At 37.0% G+C, this 22,702-nt stretch overlaps 1 protein-coding gene across 3 annotated transcripts in view; it reads left to right on the plus strand.

The window, feature by feature from the left end:
- SGCZ (sarcoglycan zeta) overlaps positions 1–22,702 on the plus strand; it is a gene marked incomplete at both ends in the record, with an annotated part of 909,187 nt that overhangs the window by 857,289 nt on the left and 29,196 nt on the right. For 2 of the 3 annotated variants that reach the window (XM_082863702.1, XM_082863703.1), the window contains one exon: positions 9,534–9,656. The exons of the other annotated variant lie outside the window; for it this stretch is intronic. In XM_082863702.1, the coding sequence (XP_082719828.1) occupies positions 9,534–9,656 (123 nt within the window). The remainder of the gene's footprint in view (positions 1–9,533; positions 9,657–22,702) is intronic. 3 annotated transcript variants of the gene reach the window in all.

The following is a 22,702-nucleotide window of genomic DNA, read 5'->3' on the forward strand; positions in this document are numbered from 1 at the left end:
AGACTTTGGACTATACAAAACTAAACTTGGTTCCAAAACCTGGAATCAAGACTCATTCTTGACTATCTAAGCAGTATGTTAAATTCTTAATCACTTAATTATTTTTCAGTAGATTCTTTGTTATTCTTTAAATAAATTCTTATTATTTGAAAATGATGATGGTTTTATCTAATTCTGTTATACATAATATCATTTACCTTTTATTATCTAAAATAAAATTGATATTTATGTATTGACCTTGCATTCAGAGACTTTGATACATTGATTTCCTAATTCTAAGAATATCTTTGTGGATTCTTTGGATTTTCTACGTATAGAATTATGTCATCAGTGAATAATCTAGTTTTGTTTCTACCTTTACAATTCTTATAAATTATCAAACCATTTTCCAGTTGTATTCCACTGGCTATGATATCTAGAACGAATATAACTGTTGAATATAACTGTTAATAGTAGGTATCCTTTTCTACTTCCTTATGTTACAAGGAAAGCTTTCAATACGTCGTTATTAAGTGTCGGGGGTTTAATATGTTTTTATGGATCCCTTTATCAGGAAAGGATACAAAGTTTGGTAAATGGTTTTCTTATGAACAATGTTGAATTATGTCAAAAAATTTTTATACCTCTATGAGCTAATCCTGTCTTTTCTCTTTAAAACTTCAAAGATAGTTAAATACATTTACTGAGTGTCAGATATAAACCACTCTTACATGCCTGGAGTAAACATGGTGGGCTAATGTGTTACTTAGGCTTTTTGATTTTTTGTTTATGACTATAATTATACTGCAATTTTTACTCAGTGTGCTATCTCTGTAAGGTTTTCGTGTCAGAATTATGCTAGCTTCATGAAATCAGTTGGGGAGTGTTTCGTATTATTCTGTTCTCATTAAGAGTTGTAATTTGTATTCAAGTTAATTCTTTCCTGAATAGCACAGACTAGGATTTCTGTGTGTGTGTGTGTGTGCATGTCTGTATGTGTATATATGTAAAGATTTTAAACTATTTATGTAATTTCTGTACTGTGTTGTACTATATTATAACGGGAGTGCTCAGGTTTTCTGTTTATTCCTAAGTCAATACGGTAAGTAATATTTTGTAGGCATTTTTTCAAGTCAAACAGATTTTCAAATTTATTGATACAATGTTGCTATAAAATATTTGTACCATTTGAACGTCTATAATATCTGTAGTAATGTCCCTTTTTATTACTGATATGTATTGTTATATTTAAATATTTTATTAATTAATTTCACCATAAATTGGTCTATTTTATTAGTTGTAATAAATCTACTTTTGACCTCATTGATCTAATGTATTATAGATTTGTACTCTATTTCATTAATATCTGCCCTTCATTATTTGTTTCCATCTACATTTTGAGGATTTTTGTTGTTATTGTTTTATTGCTGTTGTTTTCTACTACTCAGCATAGGGAGATGTTTGATCATTAATTTTTAGCATCTCTTCTCTTCCAATATAGCTATGTGAGGCTAGATATTTTGTTGTAAGTACTGATTTAGTGTATTTTACAAGTGGTGATAATAATATTGTAATCATTGTTTAGTTTGGAACACTTTCTAATTTCAACTATTATTAGAATTTTGCCCATTGCTTATTTTAATGTGTGTTTTAAGATTTCTAAACATATGGGGATATATCAGTTAACTTTTGTTATTTAAGATTGATTGCAATGTGGTCAGATAAAAATCTCTATAATTTTCATGCTGTAATCTGTTAAGATTTGCATTAAGCCAGAGTAATGATACACTTTTTAAGGTATTTAATAGAGTAGGTTGAGATAAAATAGTCAAAAAAAATATTGAATTATTCCCCAATATATATAAGTCATTTTGCTGAAAACTTTATACTTATATAATGTAGTAGACAATTATATTCCAATAAAATGGAAAAAATATTCAATTGAAAAGGAGCACTTTAAAGTATTTATTTTATTTATATATGCATATATATATTTGGTTGTTTTTTTTTTTTGGCCACACTGTGCGTCACGTGAGATCTTAGTTCCCTGCCCAGGGAACAAACCCATGCCCCCTGCATTGGAAGTACAGAGTCTTAATCAGTGGACCACCAGGAAAGTCCCTAAAGTATTTAGATTAAGAATTCAATGCACAACCAATATGCCAACGTTGATAAAAATGTTTTAATTGTCCCATTATTATTTTTTTTGCTGTGTTACTGAGAAAAGATTTTATAATCTGTCAAGAATCTGCAATTGGCTAGTTTTTCTTGTAGTTTTGTCAAATGTTGCTTTGTTTTGACATCATGTTTCTACATCTATAATAATTTAAATTGCTAAATATTCATGGTGAATCAATTTTTTGTCGTTATGAAGTGACATTTGATATATTATTAATGCTTTTTAATTTAGAGGTACAGAGCATATTTTTTTCCTTTTAATTAAAGACTGATGAATTTTTTGTGGGGAAATTCAGTGATACTTAAAAGGTGGAACATTCCCAGAATTTCTGTTTAATAAAGATGAACATGACGGAAAGGAGAATACATAGAAACTTAAAGAAGAAAATAAAGAGTAAAAGAATTCAGCTAAAGGAAACCCAATTCAAAATTTATGAACTCTTCAAAATGAGTGGGGTCAGTGAGTAATTTATTGATTTCTAAAATTGGAAAGTTCAGAGCTTGATTCATTCGTTTCTGACTGGATCTGACTATTTAAGCAGTAGTTTCAGGAATGTCTCTCTGTCCTTCTCTTTCTCTTCTTTTTTTTCTCCCTTTCACTGATTGGCTGATTTCTCAGGCAGACTTTCTCCATGTTGGAAGTACAGCTAAAAGCTTCAAGTTTATATCATGCTCAGTGTCTGATCTCAAAGAAGAATGTGCCTCTTTTTCAAAACTTAGAGCAAAAATCAGGAGAGCATTTGAGTCACGTGCTTGTGTATGGATTAACTGCTTTGGTCTGAGAGAATAAAATCCTATGAGAACTGAACCACTTCTAGAGAAAGAGTTGGCCTCCCATGCCCCCATGGGGAGTATATTGTCAGGAAAGAGTCTGTGGAGCAATGGCATAAAAAAGATGTTTACTCCAACAGCAATCAGGGAATTATAAATTTAAACCATAGTGGCATACCTTTTAACATGCAGCTTGGTAAAAATTAAAGTCTTTTAACGTTCAGTGTTTGCAATGATGTGGAGTTACAGGAACACTCATACTTTCTCTGTAGGAATGTAAATCAATACAACCAGTTTGGAAAGCAACTTTTTATTATTTAGTAAAATTAAAGTACACACTCTGCTGTCCAGCCATCCCACACCCAAGTAAAAGCCCTAGAACGCGTTTGCCCAAGTGTAGAAGGATCCTTACACAAAAACATTTATAGCATAATTGTTACAGATTCTGATATCCTAGAAACAACCTAAAAGATTTTCAATGGAAAATGGATCACTAATTTGTGGTATATCCGTACGATAGAATATCGCAGTGAAGGTGAATAAACCAGAGCTACAATTTAACAAAATAAATCTAGTCACTGAAAAATACAAATAATATAAAATGGTGTGTCTGTGCATGTGTGTGTGTATCTTGTGCAAAACATGCAAAAATAAGAAAAAGGTTTGCTGGATACATACATAAGTAGTAAGGTTATAAAATGGGAGTGATAAAGACTCATTTGGGGACATTGCTGACATCTGGAGCTCCCTGAGGATGAAGGGACATATGATTAAGGAAAGGTTACACTAAAAGGTTCACCTATTTTGGAAATAGTAGATATGTATTCAGTGGGGTGGTGGGTAACATTATTTATATAATTATTATATGCATAAGTTTTTCATAACTTTTTAGAAAAGGATGACGGTGAGCAATAGTGTGTGATCGCAGGGATAGTATAGATGGGCAAGGAAGTGATACACAAGGCTCAAAAGAACAAATGGTGGAGAGTCATGGAATTCATTTCAACTTAAAAACACACTTTAATTGAGGAATATTGTGCACAGGCATCGGTCTAGACACAGGACTGTAGGGAGTCCCAGGTAGGGCTACAAAGGTGAATATAGCCTCAGAGTTAATATAACTACCTTATTTGCTGATGGAAGAATGGCTGCTCCTCCAGTTCCAAAACAGAAGGCAGTCCCTGAGGGTAGGGGGAAAGAAACAAAGACTGATCTCTGGCAAGATGCCATGAGGATTGCAGATCCCCAAGGCTCAATAGCCCTTCTTCTGAGACAAGCTTCCCAGCCTGGCCCTGGTGACCTTCCCTTTATTCTGCTGCTGCTTCTCCTCTTGTCCCCCGTACACTCAGAGTGCACTTTCCACGTGCAAGATTTTAATGACACACATCGTGTAAAATAAAATAAACCTCAGGCTTATTTACACTCATATTTCATGAAAGCAGCTTACTTTGTTTCAAACTTGGTTTGATTTTTTTCCTGACCCATGATAATTCTAAATCAGCGATTTCAGAACACTGAATTTAGTTGACTGTATTGAATCTTGTTTTTGTTTTTCTTGTGAGAATTTCTAATCTTTTAATAATGCTCTTCTTTAAGACCTTGAAAATATTGACAGACATACAAAATTAGAGTTATATAGGAAGAAAGGATTCATCCTGCTATGCTTGAGGAAAACACACCAGACATATCCATTTTGATCTTTGCCTTGTTTTCTTTTTATTGAAGAAAACTTTCCAGTTCATGTCTTCGACTGATTTAACATAGAAAATGCAAAGCCAGTATATAATTAACGGAGCCTCTCTACTTGTCTGCAAGACATGCATTTGGACACTAAATATGACTGTAAGAAATGTGAACCTTCCAAAAAGGGCAGTGGAGCCATCTCTGAGGGAAATAAGAAATTAACATTGTTGTTGTTTTATTTGTTTGCTTTTAAAGAATCTATACAGAACATTAAATGGACTAGAGAAAATATTAGGATATGTATTGAACACTTCAATCCTTTTAAAAAACCTATTATTTTGCTTACATATTTTCTTTTTTTCCTGCCAGTTCTCTTTTCTTGTTCTTTTTTAAGTTGAAGTATAGCTAATTTACAATATTATGTTAGTTTCAGGTGTACAGCATAGTGTTTCAGTATTTTTACAGATTATAGTTTATTGAAAGTTGTTACAAGATAATGACTATGATTCCCTGTGCTGTACAATAATATATCCTTGTTGCATGTCTATTTTATACATAGTAGTTTGTATCTCTTAATCCCATATGTCTATCTTGCCCCATTTCCCTCTCCACTCTGGTAACCACTAGTTTGCTTTCTATATCTGTGAGTCTGTTTCTGTTTTGCTACGTACATTCCTTTGTTTTATTTTTTAGATTCCACATATAAGTGATATCATACAGTATCTGTCTTTCTCTGTCTGACTTATTTCACTAAGCATAATATTTCCTAGGTCCATTCACATTGTTGCAAATGGCAGAATTTCATTATTTTTTATGGCTGAGTAATATCCCACATCTTCTTTGTCCAGTCGTCCATTGATGGACACTTAAGTTGTTCCATAATGTTTTGGCAATTGTAAGTAATGCTGCTATGAACCTTGGGGTGCATGTATCTTTTCGAATTAGTGTTTTTGGTGTTTTGGGATATATACCCAGTAGTGGAATTGCTTGGTCATATGGCAGTCCTAGTTTTAGTTTTTTGAGAAACCTCCATACTGTTTTCCACAGTGGCTGCACCAGTTTACATTCCCACCAACAGTATACAGATGGCCAACAGGCACATGAAAATACGCTCAGCATCGCCAGAGTGTTTGCCTGGCTCGGTCTGGGGCACATGCGGAGGTGGTCATGGGAAACCCAGCAGCTCCAGAGCAGTCCTCTCTCTGCCCTCTCAGTCCTGCCTCGAGAGCGAGCCAGTGAGCACACTCCTCACCATCAGAGTCCATCCTTCCCACAGCCTTCCTGCCTGTCCCAGAGGTCCTCCAACCAGCCAAGGCAGCTGGTCTTCCCCACATAGGACCCCAGGACCCAGGCACCCAGTCTGTGGCTCTCACCTCTCACTCCCCAGTGTGCTCACTTTTGTATTCTCCCTTTCCTCTGAGTCTCCTCCCGGGGAGCACAGGTCCCAAACTGATCGCCTTTCTTCCCTTCCTGCGCAGTTATGTGTGGACCTTTCTCACAGCCTTGGTTGTAAAGGAGTCCTTCTGCCAGTTTCCAGTGAGAAATTTTCCCCATGTAGATGTATTTTTGATATGTTAGTGGGGGGAGGTGAACTCCACATCCTCTTACTCTGCCGTCTGGATCCATCTCCCTCTTTTCTTGCTCTATACCTAATCGTTCTTTGATTTTTGAAGTTGCTGACATGAACTTCTCAGAGATATTCTGAAAGAAGCACTTAGTCTTGATACTTTAGTTAGCAATTTGGTGTTTAAGATGACTTACAGAGCTTCCAGGATAACTTGTCTCCCATGATCTATTTGCTAAGGAATCAGAGCTCTTTACCCAGAGACATTCAGACATATTGCTTTCCTGCAACTCTGGAGGCATCTTTGATTGAGATAAGGTTAAACGGGACATCACTGCCCCTCTGAACAACTGGCTTCTAAGGTGATCTAGCCTAGAGAATATGAGATGCTAACTTGAAACCTGAAACACAGAATAAGACAACACAAAGCACGTTAGGATATAATAAATTCAGTTCCATATATATAGCCTAATATATTTATTTTAAACATAAATATTCACAACAATGCAATATATGTCCAATTACATATATTAAGTGCTTTCCATTTGCAGAAAAGTAATATACAGAAGCATAATACATTCAAAATTATTTTCTGACTTAAAATATTTACTTATTATCAATGCACTGCTAATTGCTTGCAATTTTTCCTTCTGTACTTATACTAATATGTTGAATAGAGTGTAGTCTGCTGTGTTAATTTATATATCTATTTTTCAATTGGATGAGTCTTTATCCATTTATTTATGGCCTAGATGCATCTCTTCTATTCCAGGTGCATAAATGTTTTCTAATCTGCTTATTTTCTTTTGCTTATTTAAATGCAATGAATTAAGATTTCAGCTTACTTTGCCACATCCAGACACTTAACTTATATTTCTAATAGTTTCTGTGACTTATAGCATTTTTATGTTAATAAATTGTCTCCCATATAACAACAAGTATTATGCCAAGTAAAGTCTTGCTGCTGTGTGTGTGTATATAGTGTGTATGTATGTATGTATCTATAAGCACAGAGATCTGTATACTTCAATGTCATTAAAGTCAGTGATATATTTTGTGGATCAATTCACCCAATAATTAAATATATTTGAAGGAAGCAAGGTAGTGTACATGTTAAGTTTTACGTGTATAGTATCTGTAATATCTTTTTGGCAGTTCATATCTAAGGTATGCCTAAGTGCCCTGAAGATAGATTGAAACACAGAAGCCTCAAAACTCAGAAATCACTTTTATCAACACATGTGGCCTCAAACATGGCTTTTTGAACATCATCCATTTGAGTTATTATGGTTCAGAGATTAAAAGCTCAATACAGGAAAGTTAGGCCATGATGAGAAGAAAACAAAATCAACTGAACACAGGCTGCTGAAATAATGTTTGCAAGATCAAATGCAGTGACTGTGACCAGGAATGATAGGCCTTCCATGGTTTCTCCAATATCACCGTTAAATCCCAGAAGGCAAGTTATTTGCTTAAAAAAACAGACTTTAAACTACAATTTATGCTCTTTTGAACTTGATAGCTTGCATGGTTAACACCAGTTTTTAAGTATGTAGCATTGTTCTCATTGGAGGTTTTCATATTTTCTTTGTGGACCTGAAAACATATATGTAGTTTCAGAATATAAGAAAAATTTCTTGTTTTCAGAGAAATTATCCCACATATTACCAGTTTGGAATAATGTCTTCCTCTTATTAAGTACTCCTCAGGAGCCATGATGATGGGGAGGTGTAAGTACTAAAACCCATGGACTAGGGTTGAGAGTAGGGCTGAGGTGGGGTTGAGGACTAAGGAAATGGGAAGAAAGTTAAGTCTTGCACTCATTCACCTCTACAACATTCTCCTACTAAAAGCCTACTAGAAACTAGACACAGTTTTAAATTTAGAGGACGTTTTGGAATACAAATATAATCTCCTGTTTTGAATTCCTGGGGGTCATATAGCTAACAAAAAATGGTAGTACATTGTCTTACTCCATTTGGATTGCTGTAACAAAATACCATAGCCTGGGTGGCTGAAAAACAGATTTTTATTTCTCACAGTTGTGGAGGCTGGAAGTCCAAGATCAAGGTGTCAGCAAATCCAGTGTCTGGTGAGAGGCTGCTTCCTGGCTTACAGACAGCCAGCTTCTCCCTGTGTCCTCACTCCATAGACTGCATAGAGAGAGAAAGCAAACTTATTTGTGTCCTTTTATAAGAGCACCAATCCCATTCAGGAGGGCTCCATTCTCATGACCTAATTACCTTCCAAAGACCCCATATCCTAACAGCATCACATTATGAATTAGGATTTCAACATATGAATTTAGGGCATACACAAATATTCAGTCCACAGCATATGTAGAGAGAAATGAAAAGAAATATGCACAAAGGGTGCTATGCCCAGGTCCCCGAGTGGACCACATTGTACTTGTCAGGAGTTTCTGATGTAGATAGCAGCAGAGGGATGTTCCAGATCTTAACAGGAGGGGAAGACACAGATCCATATGCCAAATGCATTACGCCAAAAGAAAGAAATCACTGTTATGGAAATATCAGTTCCTCAGCCCCTGACCAGTTTGATCTTCTTGCTGAAGCCCTGCTCACTCTCAAATTATGTTTTCCACATATGGGAGCTGGCTTTGTGGATTGTGGATGAATCAGTGTGCAAAATTGTCCAATAAATTGAAAATAGATTTCAATTGCATGATGTAATTGTAGTTCTTTAAAATATTTTAATAAAGAAAATTATTGATTAGAAGATACATTGGAGAACACTAAATATATATGTTATGTATGTATATATAGATATACATTTGCAATATTGAATCTAAAATGGATTCACATTCAGTAGTAATAAAGAGTGAACAAATTGCAGTATTAAATCTGTGAAGTGTAGAGTAACTAAAGGTTCACAACTGAATAATGCTTTATAAGTACCTTGTGATGTAGCAAGTATGGGCACTATTGTCTACTTGCAGAGAGAAAACACGAGAATCCTTCAGTCCACAAGTCCTTATTAAGCATCCAGCACATGCCAGGTAAAATGCCAAGTCTTCAGGCTGCCACCAAGAACAAAGCAGACATTGTCTCCCTTGTGTATATGCAGAGATTTTCTAACTGGCTAAACCCACACAGACCTTGTCAGGACTATGTCAGGATTTAGAGGTCAGATGTGTACCCAACCAACCTAGCCCAGCTATACCTTACCAAATTAGATAGCCTCCTGAAAAGGATGGTAATTTTAAAATATTAATTTAGGTATAAAACATACTGTAGAGATTAAATAATATATATATTTCTCTTCTTTTTTTAAAAAAATACATGTTAATGGTTTCCTGGATACCAGATTCATTTTTAAACCTTTCCTCTGACCATAGGAGCTGATGCTGTGGAAGCTCAGTGTAAAAGATTTGAAGTGAGAGCAAGTGAAGATGGCAGGGTGCTGTTTTCTGCAGATGAAGATGGGATTACCATTGGGGCTGAAAAGCTGAAAGTTACAGGTACTGTAGATGGAGGTCTTGGGACATTGTTTACTTCTTGAAAGAATACGCAACTGAACAAGAAACTACTTTTTTATATCTATGGTCCCCACGCCTGAAATTGAGTCTTGCATAATATCATGATATCACATCGTTTGATTTTCCAGTAGTCATAAACAGAAAGCTCTGGTCGTGGTTGCAGAAGACCCTATAAATATTAGCCTTAATGATATAAAAGCAAAGCTGCACGTCTCAGGCAGGGTTAGGTGGAGGAAACTGAGTGTGGATGGTGGAAGAAAAGGTGAGGTGCAAACAATGATTAAAGATTACTCAAGGTGATAAATACAATTTAGAGGTGTTACTCAACAGTAAAAGATATGCAAAAGAAGAACTAAAATATCAACTTTAGAATGAAGTAAGGGGAAGGTTATAAGTAAATTAAATTCCTGTTCTTTAGGGCTCATAATTATCTTCAAAAGTATATAAATCAAGAAATAGTGCTAATCACCTATTACTGAGACATTATTAAAGTCATTATTCTAATATTAGGGCCATTAGTGTCAACCACCAACTGAAATGAAAAAGCAACAACAAGAACAAAATAACAGAAAGTTAAAAGCACGATTGGGAATGGGGAAGAATTTTATTAATACTATTTTAAGCATTTTGAGTACAATCGCTTTTGAATAATTTGATTTACAACCACAACACATATTATTTTGATAAAATGTTTTTAAAAGACAAAGAGGCCTATATTAAAAAAATTAAATATGTTTGGCTTAGCGTTTCCCAAATTTGAGTTTGGGGACAGTTCATGGGCTATCTATCACATCTAGGTAGAACAGCGCCTGTGGGCCATGTGAGAGCAGTTTGCATGGTAAATGACCTCAGCTCTTGGGCTGTTTGGGTTAAATTCTGCCTCCACCATTCAATAATTTGAGTAAATCTATGCCGTCTATTTTCCTTCATCTAAATGATTGAAATGATAGTGCGCACATGCCTGTGTGTGCATGTGTGTTTTTAGAATGTTTTGGGCACATAATGAAGACATTGTAAAGGTTAGCTTTTTGTTTTTATTAATAAAGATAATATTGATATTGCCAGTATCCCAGACACCAGGGTCTGCGTGGATTTCAAGAAAGATACACTATTAAATAGCAATGAAATTCAACAAAGATTGTAGAATGGGGATCTTCACTGGGCATCTCTGGTCTGGCTCACAATCTACCACCACCATCCTTATTGTCCCCGAGGGCCTCCTTTCTTTCCTTCGTGAGTTTTCTGATGAGTAGCTGGAGCCTGCACCATTGGGTTAGTGCTTGGGCTGGTTCCCAGGACTGCCCATCAGCCTCATTTCTCTTTCTTTCTTAAGACTCCTTAAAAAGGTCAGGAGTAAACATGTACATGGGATAAACATTGGCCTTCCTAAGTCTTGAGTTGGCAGTCAGGGAGCCAAAAAAATTTTTTTAATTAAAAAATCATGAGGAGAGCTTCCCTGATCGTGCAGTGGTTAAGAATCCACTTGCCAGTGCAGGGGACACAGGTTCAAGCCCTGGTCTGGGAAGATCCCACATGCCGCGGAGCAACTAAGCCCGTGCACCACAACTACTGAGCCTGCACCCTAGAGCCCCTGAGCCACAACTACTGAGCCCGCGTGCCACAACTACGGAAGCCCGTGCACCCAGAGCCCATGCTCCGCAGCAAGAGAAGCCACCACAGTGAGAAGCCCGCACACCACAACAAAGAGTAGCCCCTGCTCGCTGCAACTAGAGAAAGCCTGCGTGCAGCAACAAAGACGCAACACAGCCAAAAATAAATAAATAGATAAAATAAATTTATTTTTAAAAAATCATGAGGATTTTCCTTGGCAAAGAGCACAAACAAATCAGAAAGGACATTGACTTTAGGGCCCTTGATGCTAATGTCTGAGTTGCTAGTTGGTGAGAAAGTCAGGAACCAGAGTAAAAACACACTCAGAGGGATTGGGCAGATGTGATTTTAATATTTAACAATCTTTAAACCTTGGTAGTGCCTGCAGTTATCAGCTTTGATACCAAAATAATCCTCATAGCTTTTAGGATATTACACACGTAACCAAAAATTATTTCATCCATTTCAGATATTTGCATTGGGTACTTTGTATTCATAAGTGAAGGGTAGTTCTGGAGCTCTTGACGGCTTTTATGATCTCATGGAATTCTAACTTTCTCTGATCTTTATATTACCTTGATTTTTCTCATAACTATTGCAGTGAAGTACTGTCTTCACAAAATTAGACCCAATAACTAGTTTTTATAATTTTTCTTGGAGGTAGATGGATACTTACATTTATTTCCTCTTTTTCTTGGTAGCCTGGTTGCCATCTTTGAATTGTTAATTGGGCTATTAAGTCAGAGGAAAAAGTGTTCCCTAAAAAATCTAAGGATTTTTTGCTTTTCAGTTAACTGTCTTAGGGCAGTCATCTCTGCTGACCTATTATTCATTCTTTCTCTCTTTCTCCCCTTTGTATGTGTGTGATGTATGCATGGTATATTGTATGATGTATAGATGGATAAATACATATATCTCACTCTAGCTCTGTTTTTCCATTTCTTTCTCTGTCTCAAACATATACACACAGCTTTGAGTTTATTTTTCATAATACTCTTGTTTAATCTATATTTTCCAATTATCTCAAAAAATTAATCAGTTTTACAATATGTTTATGTATCATATGACTCCAGAAGATCCTAAATAATAAACTAATACAATTTTGAGTTCATAATTACAGAATCCAGGCAGATTTTTATAAAGGATGGAAGCGTCACACAGGAGGGAATAATGAGAGTGTCTATAACAAGTAACCCTGGCTTTTAACCTGATGCGGGTATGCAAGGGCCACATCTTTCATAAATAATGCTAAGTTAGGGAATACTTTATTTTATTTTTATTTTTTAAATAAATTTATTTATCTATTTATTTCTTTATTTTTGGCTGCCTTGGGTCTTTGTTGCTGAGCATGGGCTTTCTCTAGTTGTGGTGAGCAGGGGCTACTCTTCATTGTGGCACACAGACCTCTCATTGCGGTGGCTTCTCTTGCTGTGGAGCATGGGCTCTAGGCACGCAGGCTTCAGTAGCTGTGGCACGCAGGCTCAGTAGTTGTGGCTCGCAGGCTCAGTAGTTATGGCATACGGGCTTAATTGCTCAGCGGCATGTGGGATCTTCCTGGACCAGGGCTCAAACCCGTGTCCCCTGCATTGGCAGGTGGATTCTCAACCACAGCACCACCAGGGAAGTCCTAGGGGAGTACTTTAATATGATTAAAATTCCCCTCAGTATCCAGTCACACTTCTGTTTCTCACAGAAGAACCCAGATAGACCCACAGACAAAGACACAAACATACACACATACACACTCATTCTCAAATTCCTGTGAGGTCCTTACTCCATTACCAGAATACGGCATAGGAACTTTATAGTAGCTTTATTCTTTCCTGCAATACTTCTAAAATAAAGGAAAATAAAGTTATCAATGGCAAATATAATTTAGAATTTCACATGCTTAGAGGAGAAAATTGTGCATAACGTAGCATGCAATTTAAGGGCACTGGGATTGATTAGTAACCTCATATGTACTTTAAAGCAGTGCTTAAATATTTAACAAACTATACTACAAAGAAACAGTGACTCCAAGGTATTTCATGTAAATTAGGTAGCAGTGCTGACAAGACTTCAAAGTTGCATGTGACAAGAGATCTGTGTGAGGTTGATTCTAGAATTTTAAATTTGTGACACAGAAATTTTCCATTTAAGCAATATCCATAGGGATTAAAATGGAATCTTTCTAATTTATATTTTAAGAAAAATGGCATTTCGTACATGGACTTCTCTTTCCAGGTGGCAGAAGTAGTTGAATTTATTTAGATAATAAGTGTGTCTATCCAGCTGAGGCAAAATCACTTATGACTAAAATTATTTGTAGATCTAGTGTGGCTCCGGATACTCAAATTTACTCTACTTGGAGCATAGCAGGGAGGTACTTGATGCATTTAAATACTTTCAGGGTGCAGGAGGGTGGAAGTAAAGTGGCAGGTAGTTACCTGAATACCACCAGCCCTCATTACCCCATCGGCATGTTCAGCAATCAGTCAGTCACATGCTTTCAATTTTTAACGTTTTTACTCTTGATATTACTTGACTTGCTCTGTAGTACTTTGCTTAAATTTTAATTTGAATATACTTATTTGACCTTAACTTACCCTGTCTATATCATTGAATATATGGGAGTTCTACACTTTAGCTCTCATATGCATACTTGACAACTTTATTTTCCTTTGTATTCCCTAATATTGGTCAAAGATACTACTTAATGCAATTATCTTTTGAGACCAGGTCAATAAATAAAATATATGAACCCTTACACGCAGAAGACTCTTAAATTTAGTGCTTTCAGGCAGAATCAATCAACTGCGATTTGTACTTTCACTTTTATTCCAAGTAGTATATTAACTTAGAAAACAAAGTGCAGGTCATTTGACTTTATAAAGTGAAAGACTTTAGTCCTTTAGGATACTTTCATGTTAAATTAAAAGCCATTAGTTGGAGTTATATCCCTCTGTTTTGCCTTTGAGAGAAAAGTAGAAAATGGCTCAATGTATGAGAAGAAAGGATGTCTCTTTTTTATCAGGCAGTAGAAATTAAAACTGTCAATTTGAAAGAATAGTGAATCTGAATCATGCATCCACCCTGTGCCCTAGTGTTTGCTTGAAAGCCAAGAGTGTCATTCCTTTGTCTCTGTTCTAATTGAATGATTGGAAAGATAGGTTCCAATGCTTATTTGACAACAGAAGAGAGAGTTTTCCAAAGAGCTGCCTTTAAATTAAACACTATGTTTCTGGGTTGAAATCAGTATTTTCTGGTTTGTCTTTATTAGTTAGTCTTCTACATCCTTCTTCTTGTCTGTTAAATTGAGACATTGTGATGGGGTGAGCTTTGGAATCAACCTTTCTATTACATAGGACTGTTGTTCCTCCAGGCTGTCCAAATGCTAAGAACATGGTAACACTCAGCCAGCAGGATGGAGCTGCTTGGTCTGAACGGCACCTGAAGAAATGTGATGAGATCAGGTGCTGAGGAAAGGGAGGTGCAATCACTTCATTTTCTTCGGTGTGGCATTTCAAGTCTGTAGACTTGAGTAAATCACTCAACTCAATTTTCTAGTTGTTTTTTTAAATTAGTCCTCCTCCTCCTTTCCTCCCACCCCAGCGAGCCTGAGAAAATGCTTCAAAAGCACATCTGCATGGTTACTGTCTCTAGTTTTTTAAACTTACAGAGGATAAAGCTTTTAGAGATGTTAAAGATGAGTACCACTCTGGCCCCCAAATTTCTGGGTGAAAACTGATTGCAGGTTTTGAAGTGTATTAATAATGAACTATGCCATCGTCAGAAAATAGCTGCTTCCTCTGAGCACCTTACTGACAGTCTTCTCTGTGACTTATTTTATTTCTCTGAGTTCTGACTTAAATGTTTCCTAATTTTGTTAAAGCAAAACTTCTTGAAAATATGATTGGTGCAATAGAAATGTGAAGAAAGTCATAAAAGAGGACCCGCTTTCCCTTTATGAGTTTCAAAGAATTTGTGGATTTGTTTTTAAAGCCAATCATATTTAGCAAAACTTGAATGGGGCTCCAGAGCAAGGGGTATACAAGAGTTTTTTGTTTTCTTTTTTAAATTATACTCATGACTTTTCTTCAGACTTGACATTGTTTCAAACAATAAAATATAAATTTGAACAATGTAATTAATAAACCACAGATAACGTTTTTCAGAGTATAGAAAAATATTCTCCACATATGTCTTAGTCAACTCAGGCTGCTGTAATAAAATATCATAAACTGACTGGCTTAAAAAATAGAAATTAATTTTTCTCACAGTCCTGGAGTCTGGAAGTCCAAGATCAAGGTGACAGGATGGTTGGGTTCTGGTTAGAGCATTCTTCCTGGCTTGCAGATAGTTGCCTTCTCAATGTGTCCTCACAAGGCAGAGAGAGAGCGAGCCCTGGTGTCTCTGACTCTTCTTATAAGGTCACTAATCCTATAATGAGCATCCCACTATCTCCCTCATCTAAATCTGATTTTCTCCCAAAGGCTCTGTCTGCAAATACCATTACACTGGGAGAGATAGCCACCACACATTTATTTTGAAGAGACAAAATTCAGTCCATAGCAATATGGTAAATTATTTTATTAAATATGGAAAAAATGAAGTATATAATATTAACTTTCAGTGCTGTGAAGATCTTCATACAGGGATATATAATGACATAGGGTAGGTTTGTAGCTATTTGATGATGTGGCTTTAATACAATGGTCAATCTCAGAGAATCTAGACACATCAATGACTATGTGGTCCCTTAGCCTAGTCCCCTTGAATATCAATTGTCAAATTGATAAAACCAAACCAGAAGTAGGATTCTAAGGTAGTTGGATTGCAAACAGTGGAAAACTGTAGTCCCTGTTGAGTGAGTGAAAGACAGGCCTTCTGTATTATTGATGGAAAGGGAATCCTGCAGATTCAGTCCATTTCACTTCTCCTTTTGTTCCTTTCTCAGTGGACGTGTCAAACTTCTGGTCACCTTACTCTGTAGGATACATCATTTTTATCACTGAAATAGAGTCTCAATCCTGATTTCACTGGCCTGATTAGATAACTCCAATTCTTTTAAACCTCCCATGCATGCTCACAGGTAGGCCGGAGATCACTTTTTGGCAAGTTCAAAACTGTCCTCAGGAACACGTTTTGAATAGGCTTAAGTGTCAAGGTAAGTGCTCAGGTTGAAGCCCCAAAATTCTGACTTTAGGAGGGAAATTGCCAACCGAAGAGTAACTGTCAACTTTTATTTTGAAATGATTATAAATTCACAAATGGAGGCACTCCAGGATCGTGACAAGTTGTGGCAGGGATAAGGGAGGATGGGGGCATCAGCTGCTTCTTCTAGATGCTAGGGAATGCAGCTGGACCTGGATCCAAAGCAGGCTCTCCATATGGAAAAGGCCCAGAAGACAATGCTCGGCTGGAGGACTGAGCTGAGTGCAGAAGGCCAGTGACCCTGTGCCTTTGGATTGGAGAACGTAACCCATTTACATGTAAGCCGTGTGGCTGACAGGGTCTTGGTGCTCTTGCCAGGTGTCAGGCCTGAGCCTCTGAGGTGGGAGAGCCAAGTTCAGGACATTGGACACCAGAGACCTCCCAGCCCCACATAATACCAATTGGCGAGAGTTGTCCCACAGATCTCTGTCTCAGTGCTAGGACCCAGCTCCACTCAATGACCAGCAAGCTCCAGTGCTGGACACCCCATGATGAACAACTAGCAAGACAGGAACACAACCCCACCCATTAGCAGAAAGGCTACCTAAAATCATACTAAGTTCACAGGCACCCCAAAACACACCACCAGATGCGGTCCTACCCATCAGAAGGACAAGATCCAGCCTCGTCCACCAGAAGACAGGCACCAGTGCCCTCCACCAGGAAGGCTACACAACCCACAGAACCAACCTTACCCACTGGGGACACACCAAAAACAACGAGAACTATGAACCTGCAGACTGCAAAAAGGAGACAACAAACACAGTAAGATAAGAAAAAAGAGAAGACAGAGAAATACACAGCAGATGAAGGAACAAAGTAAAAGCCCACCAGACCAAACAAATGAAGAGGAAATAGGCAGTCTACCTGAAAAAAGAATTCAGAGTAATCATACTAAAGATCATACAAAATCTTGGAAGCAGAATGAAGAAAACACAAGAAACATTTAACAAGGACCTAGAAGAACTAAAGAGCATACAAACAATGATGAGCAACACAATATATGAAATTAAAACTTCTCTAGAAGGAATCAATAGCAGAATAACTGAAGCAGAAGATCGGATTAGTGAGCTAGAAGATAAAATAGTGTAAATAACTACCACAGAGCAGAATAAAGAAAAAAGAATGAAAAGAATTGAGGACAGTCTCAGAGACCTCTGGGACAACATTAAATGCACCAACATTAGAATTATAGGGGCTTCCAGAGGAAGAAGAGAAAAAGAAAGGGACTGAGAAAATATTTGAAGAAATTATAGTTGAAAACTTCCCTAACATGGGAAAGGAAACAGTCAATCAAGTCCAGGAAGCACAGAAAGTCCCATACAGGATAAATCCAAGGAGAAACATGCCAAGACACTTATTAATCAAACTATCAAAAATTACATACAAAGAATAAAAATTAAAAGCAGCAAGGGAAAAGCAACAAATAACATACAAAGGAATCCCCATAAGGTTAACAGCTAATCTTTCAGAAGAAACTCTGCAAGCCAGAAGGGAGTGGCAGAATATATTTAAAGTGATGAAAGAGGAAAGCCTACAACCAAGATTACTCTACCCAGCAAGGATCTCATTCAGATTTGATGGAGAAGTTAAAACCTTTACAGACAAGCAAAAACTAAGAGAATTCAGCACCACAAAACCAGCTTTACAACAAATGCTAAAGGAACTTCTCTAGGCTGGAAATACAAGAGAAGGAAAAGACTTACAAAAGCAAACCCGAAACAATTAAGAAAACGGTAATAGGAACATACACAACAGTAATTACCTTAAATGTAAACGGATTAAGTGCTCCAACCAAAAGACACAGACAGGCTGAATGGATAGAAAAATAAGACCCGTGTATATGCTGTCTACAAGAGACCCACTTCAGACCTAGGGACACATACAGAATGAAAGTGAAGGGATGGAAAAAGATATCCCATGCAAATGGAAATCAGAAGAAAGCTGGAGTAACAATTCTCATATCAGAAAAAATAGACTTTAAAACAAAGACTATTACAAGAGACAAAGAAGGACACTACATAATGATCAAGGGATCAATCTAAGAAGAAGGTATAACAATTGTAATATTTATGCACCCAACATAGGAGCACCTAAATACATAAGGCAAAGCTAACAACCATAACAGGGGAAATCGACTGTAACACAATCATAGTAGGGGACTTTAACATCCCACTTTCACCAATGGACAGATCATCCAAAATGAAAATAAACAAGGAAACACAAGCTTTAAATGATACATTAAACCAAATGGACTTAATTGATATTTATAGGACATTCCATCCAAAAACAACAGAATACACTTTCTTCTCAACTGCTCATGGAACATTCTGCAGGATAGATCATATCTTGGGTCAGAAATCAAGCCTTGGTAAATTTAAGAAAATTGAAATTGTATCAAGTATCTTTTCCGACCACAACACTATGAGACTAGATATCAATTACAGGAAAAAAACTTTTAAAAATACAAACACATGGAAGCTAAACAATACACTACTTAATAACCAAGAGATCACTGAAGAAATCAAAGAGGAAATCAAAACATACCTAGAAACAAATGACAATGAAAACACTACAACCCAAAACCTGTGGGATGCAGCAAAAGCAGTTCGAAGAGGGAAGTTTACAGCAATAAAATCCTGCCTCAAGAAACAAGAAATATCTCAAATAAACAACCGCAGCTTACACGTAAAACAATTAGAGAAAGAAGAACAAAAAAAACCCCAAATTTAGCAGAAGGAAAGAAATCATAAAAATCAGATGAGAAATAAATAAGGGCTTCCCTGGTGGTCCAGTGGTTAAGAATCAGCCTGGCAATGCAGGAGACGTGGGTTCGAGCCATGGTCCAGGAAGATCCCACATGCTATGAAGCAACTAAGCCCAGGCACCACAACTACTGAGCCTGTGCTCTAGAGCTTGCATGCCACAACTACTGAAGGCCACGTGCCTAGAGCCCGTGCTCCACAGCAAGAGAAGCCACCGCAATGAGAAGCCCACGCACTGCAAAGAATACCCCAAGCTCGCCCCAACTAGAGAAAGCCTTTGAGCAGCAACAAAGACCCAACACAGCCAAAAATAAATTAATTAATTAAAATTACTTTAAAAAAAAGAAATAAATGAAAAAGAAATGAAGAAAACAATAGCAAAGATCAATAAAACTAAAAGCTGTTTCTTTGAGATGTTAAACAAAATTGATAAACCATTAGCCAGACTCATCAAGAAAAACCGGGAGGATTCAAATCAACTGAATTAGAAATGAAAAGGAGAAGTAACAACTGACACTGCAGAACTACAAAGGATCATGAGAGATTACTACAAGCAACTATATGCCAATAAAATGGACAACCTGGAAGAAATGGACAAATTCTTAGAAAAGCACAACCTTCAAAGGCTGAACCAGGAAGAAATAGAAAATATGAACAGACCAATCACGAGCAGTGAAATTGAAACTGTGATTAGAAATCTTCCAACAAACAAAAGCTCAGGACTAGATGGATTCACAGGCAAAATCTATCAAACATTTAGAGAAGAGCTAACACCTATCCTTCTCAAACTCTTCCAAAATATAGCAGACGGAGGAACACTCCCAAACTCATTCTATGTGGCCACCATCACCCTGATACCAAAACCAGACAAAGATGTCACAAAGAAAGAAAACTACAGGCCAATATCACTGATGAACACAGATGCAAAAATCATGAACAAAATTGTAGCAAACAGAATCCAACAGCACATTAAAAGGATCATATACCATGATCAAGTGGGGTTTATCCCAGGAATGCAAGGATTCTTCAATTTACACAAATCATTCAATGTGATACACCATATTAACAAACTGAAGGATAAAAACTATATGATCATCTCAATAGATGGAGAAAAAGCTTTCAACAAAATTCAACACCCATTTATGATAAAAACCCTCCAGAAAGTAGGCATAGAGGGAACTTACCTCAACATAATAAAGGCCATATATGAGAAACCCACAGCCAACATCATTCTCAATCGTGAAAAACTGAAACCATTTCCACTAAGATCAAGAGCAAGCCAAGGTTGCCCACTCTCACCACTATTATTCAACATAGTTTTGGAAGTTTTAGCCTCAGCAATCAGAGAAGAAAAAGAAATAAAAGGACTCCAAGTCAGAAAAGAAGAAGTAAAACTGTCACTGTTTGCAGATTATATGAAACTATACATAGAGAATCCTAAAGATGCTACCAGAAAACTACTAGAGCTAATCAATGAATTTGGTAAAGTAGCAGGATATAAATTAATGCACAGGAATCTCTTGCATTCCTATATGCTAAGATGAAATATCTGAAAGAGAAATTAAGGAAACACTCCCATTTACCACTGCAACAAAAAGAATAAAATACCTAGGAATAAACCTGCCTAAGGAGAGAAAAGACCTGTATGCAGAAAATTATAAGACACTGATGAAAGAAATTAAAGATGATACAAACAGATGGAGAGATATACCATGTTCTTGGATTGGAAGAGTCAACATAGTGAAAATGACTATCCTACCCAAAACAATCTACAGATTCAATGCAATCCCTATCAAACTACCAATGGCATTTTTCACAGAACTAGAACAAAAAAAATTCGCAATTTGTATGTAAACACAAAAGACCCTGAATAGCCAAAAGCAATCTTGAGAAAGAAAAACTGAGCTGGAGGAATCATGCTCCCTGACTTCAGACTATAAAATACAAAGCTACAGTAATCGAGACAGTATGGTACTGGCACCAAAACAGAAATGTAGATCAATGCAACAGGATAGAAAGCCCAGAGAGTAACCCATGCACATATGGTCACCTTATCTTTGATAAAGGAGGCAAGAATATACAATGGAGAAAAGACAGCCTCTTCAATTAGCAGTGCTGGGAAAACTGGACAGATACATGTAAAAGAATGAAATTAGAACACTCCCTAACACCATACACAAAAATAAACTCAAAATGGATTAAAGACCTAAATGTAAGGCCAGACACTATAAAACTCTTAGAGCAAAACATAGGCAGAACACTCTGTGACGTACATCGCAGCAAGATCCTTTTTCACCCACCTCCTAGAGAAATGGAAATAAAACCAAAAATAAACAAATGGGACCTAATGAAACTTAAAAGCTTTGGCACAGCAAAGGAAACCATAAACAAGACAAAAAGACAACCCTCAGAATGGGAGAAAATATTTGCAAATGAAGCAACTGACAAAGGATTAATCTCCAAAATATACAAGCAGCTCATGCAGTTCAATATCAAAAAAACAAACAACCCAATCAAAAATGGGCAGAAGACCTAAACAGACATTTCTCCAAAGAATATATACAGACTGCCAACAAACACATGAAAGGATGCTCAACATCACTAATCATTAAAGAAATGCAGTTCAAAACTACGATGAGGTATCACCTCACACCAGTCAGTATGGCCATCGTCAAAAAATCTACAAACAATAAATGCTGGAGAAGGTGTGGAGAAAAGGGAACCCTCTTGCACTGTTGGTGGGAATGTAAATTGATACAGCCACTATGGCAACAGTATGGGGGTCCCTTAAAAAACTAAAAATAGAACTACCATATGACCCAGCAATCCCACTACTGGGCATATACCCTGAGAAAACCATAATTCAAAAAGAGTCATGTACCACAATGTTCATTGCAGCACTATTTACAATAGCCAGGACATGGAAGCAACCTAAGTGTCCAACGACAGATGAATGGATAAAGATGTGGTAGGGCTTCCCTGGTGGCTCAGTGGTTGAGAGTCCACCTGCCGATGCAGGGTACACGGGTTCATGCCCCGGTCTGGGAGGATCCCACATGCCGCAGAGCAGCTGGGCCCGTGAGCCATGGCCGCTGAGCCTGTGCGTCCGGAGCCTGTGCTTCACAACGGGACAGGCCACAACAGTGAGAGGCCCGCATACCACAAAAAAAAAAAAAAAAAAAAAAGATGTGTTACACATATACAATGGAATATTACTCAGCCATAAGAAGAAACGAAATTGATTTATTTGTAATCAGGTGGATGGACCTAGAATCTCTCATGCAGGGTGAAGTAAGTCAGAAAGAGAAAAACAAATACTGTATGCTAACACATATATATGGAATCTAAAAAAAAAAAAAAAGGTTCTGAAGAACCTAGGGGCAGGACAGGAATAAAGACGCAGATGTAGTGAATGGACTTGAGGACACAGGGAGGGGGAAGGGTAAGCTGAGAGGA

Source organism: Leucopleurus acutus, assembly GCF_964270905.1.
Source record: "Leucopleurus acutus genome assembly, chromosome: 21".
NCBI lineage: Eukaryota > Metazoa > Chordata > Mammalia > Artiodactyla > Delphinidae > Leucopleurus > Leucopleurus acutus.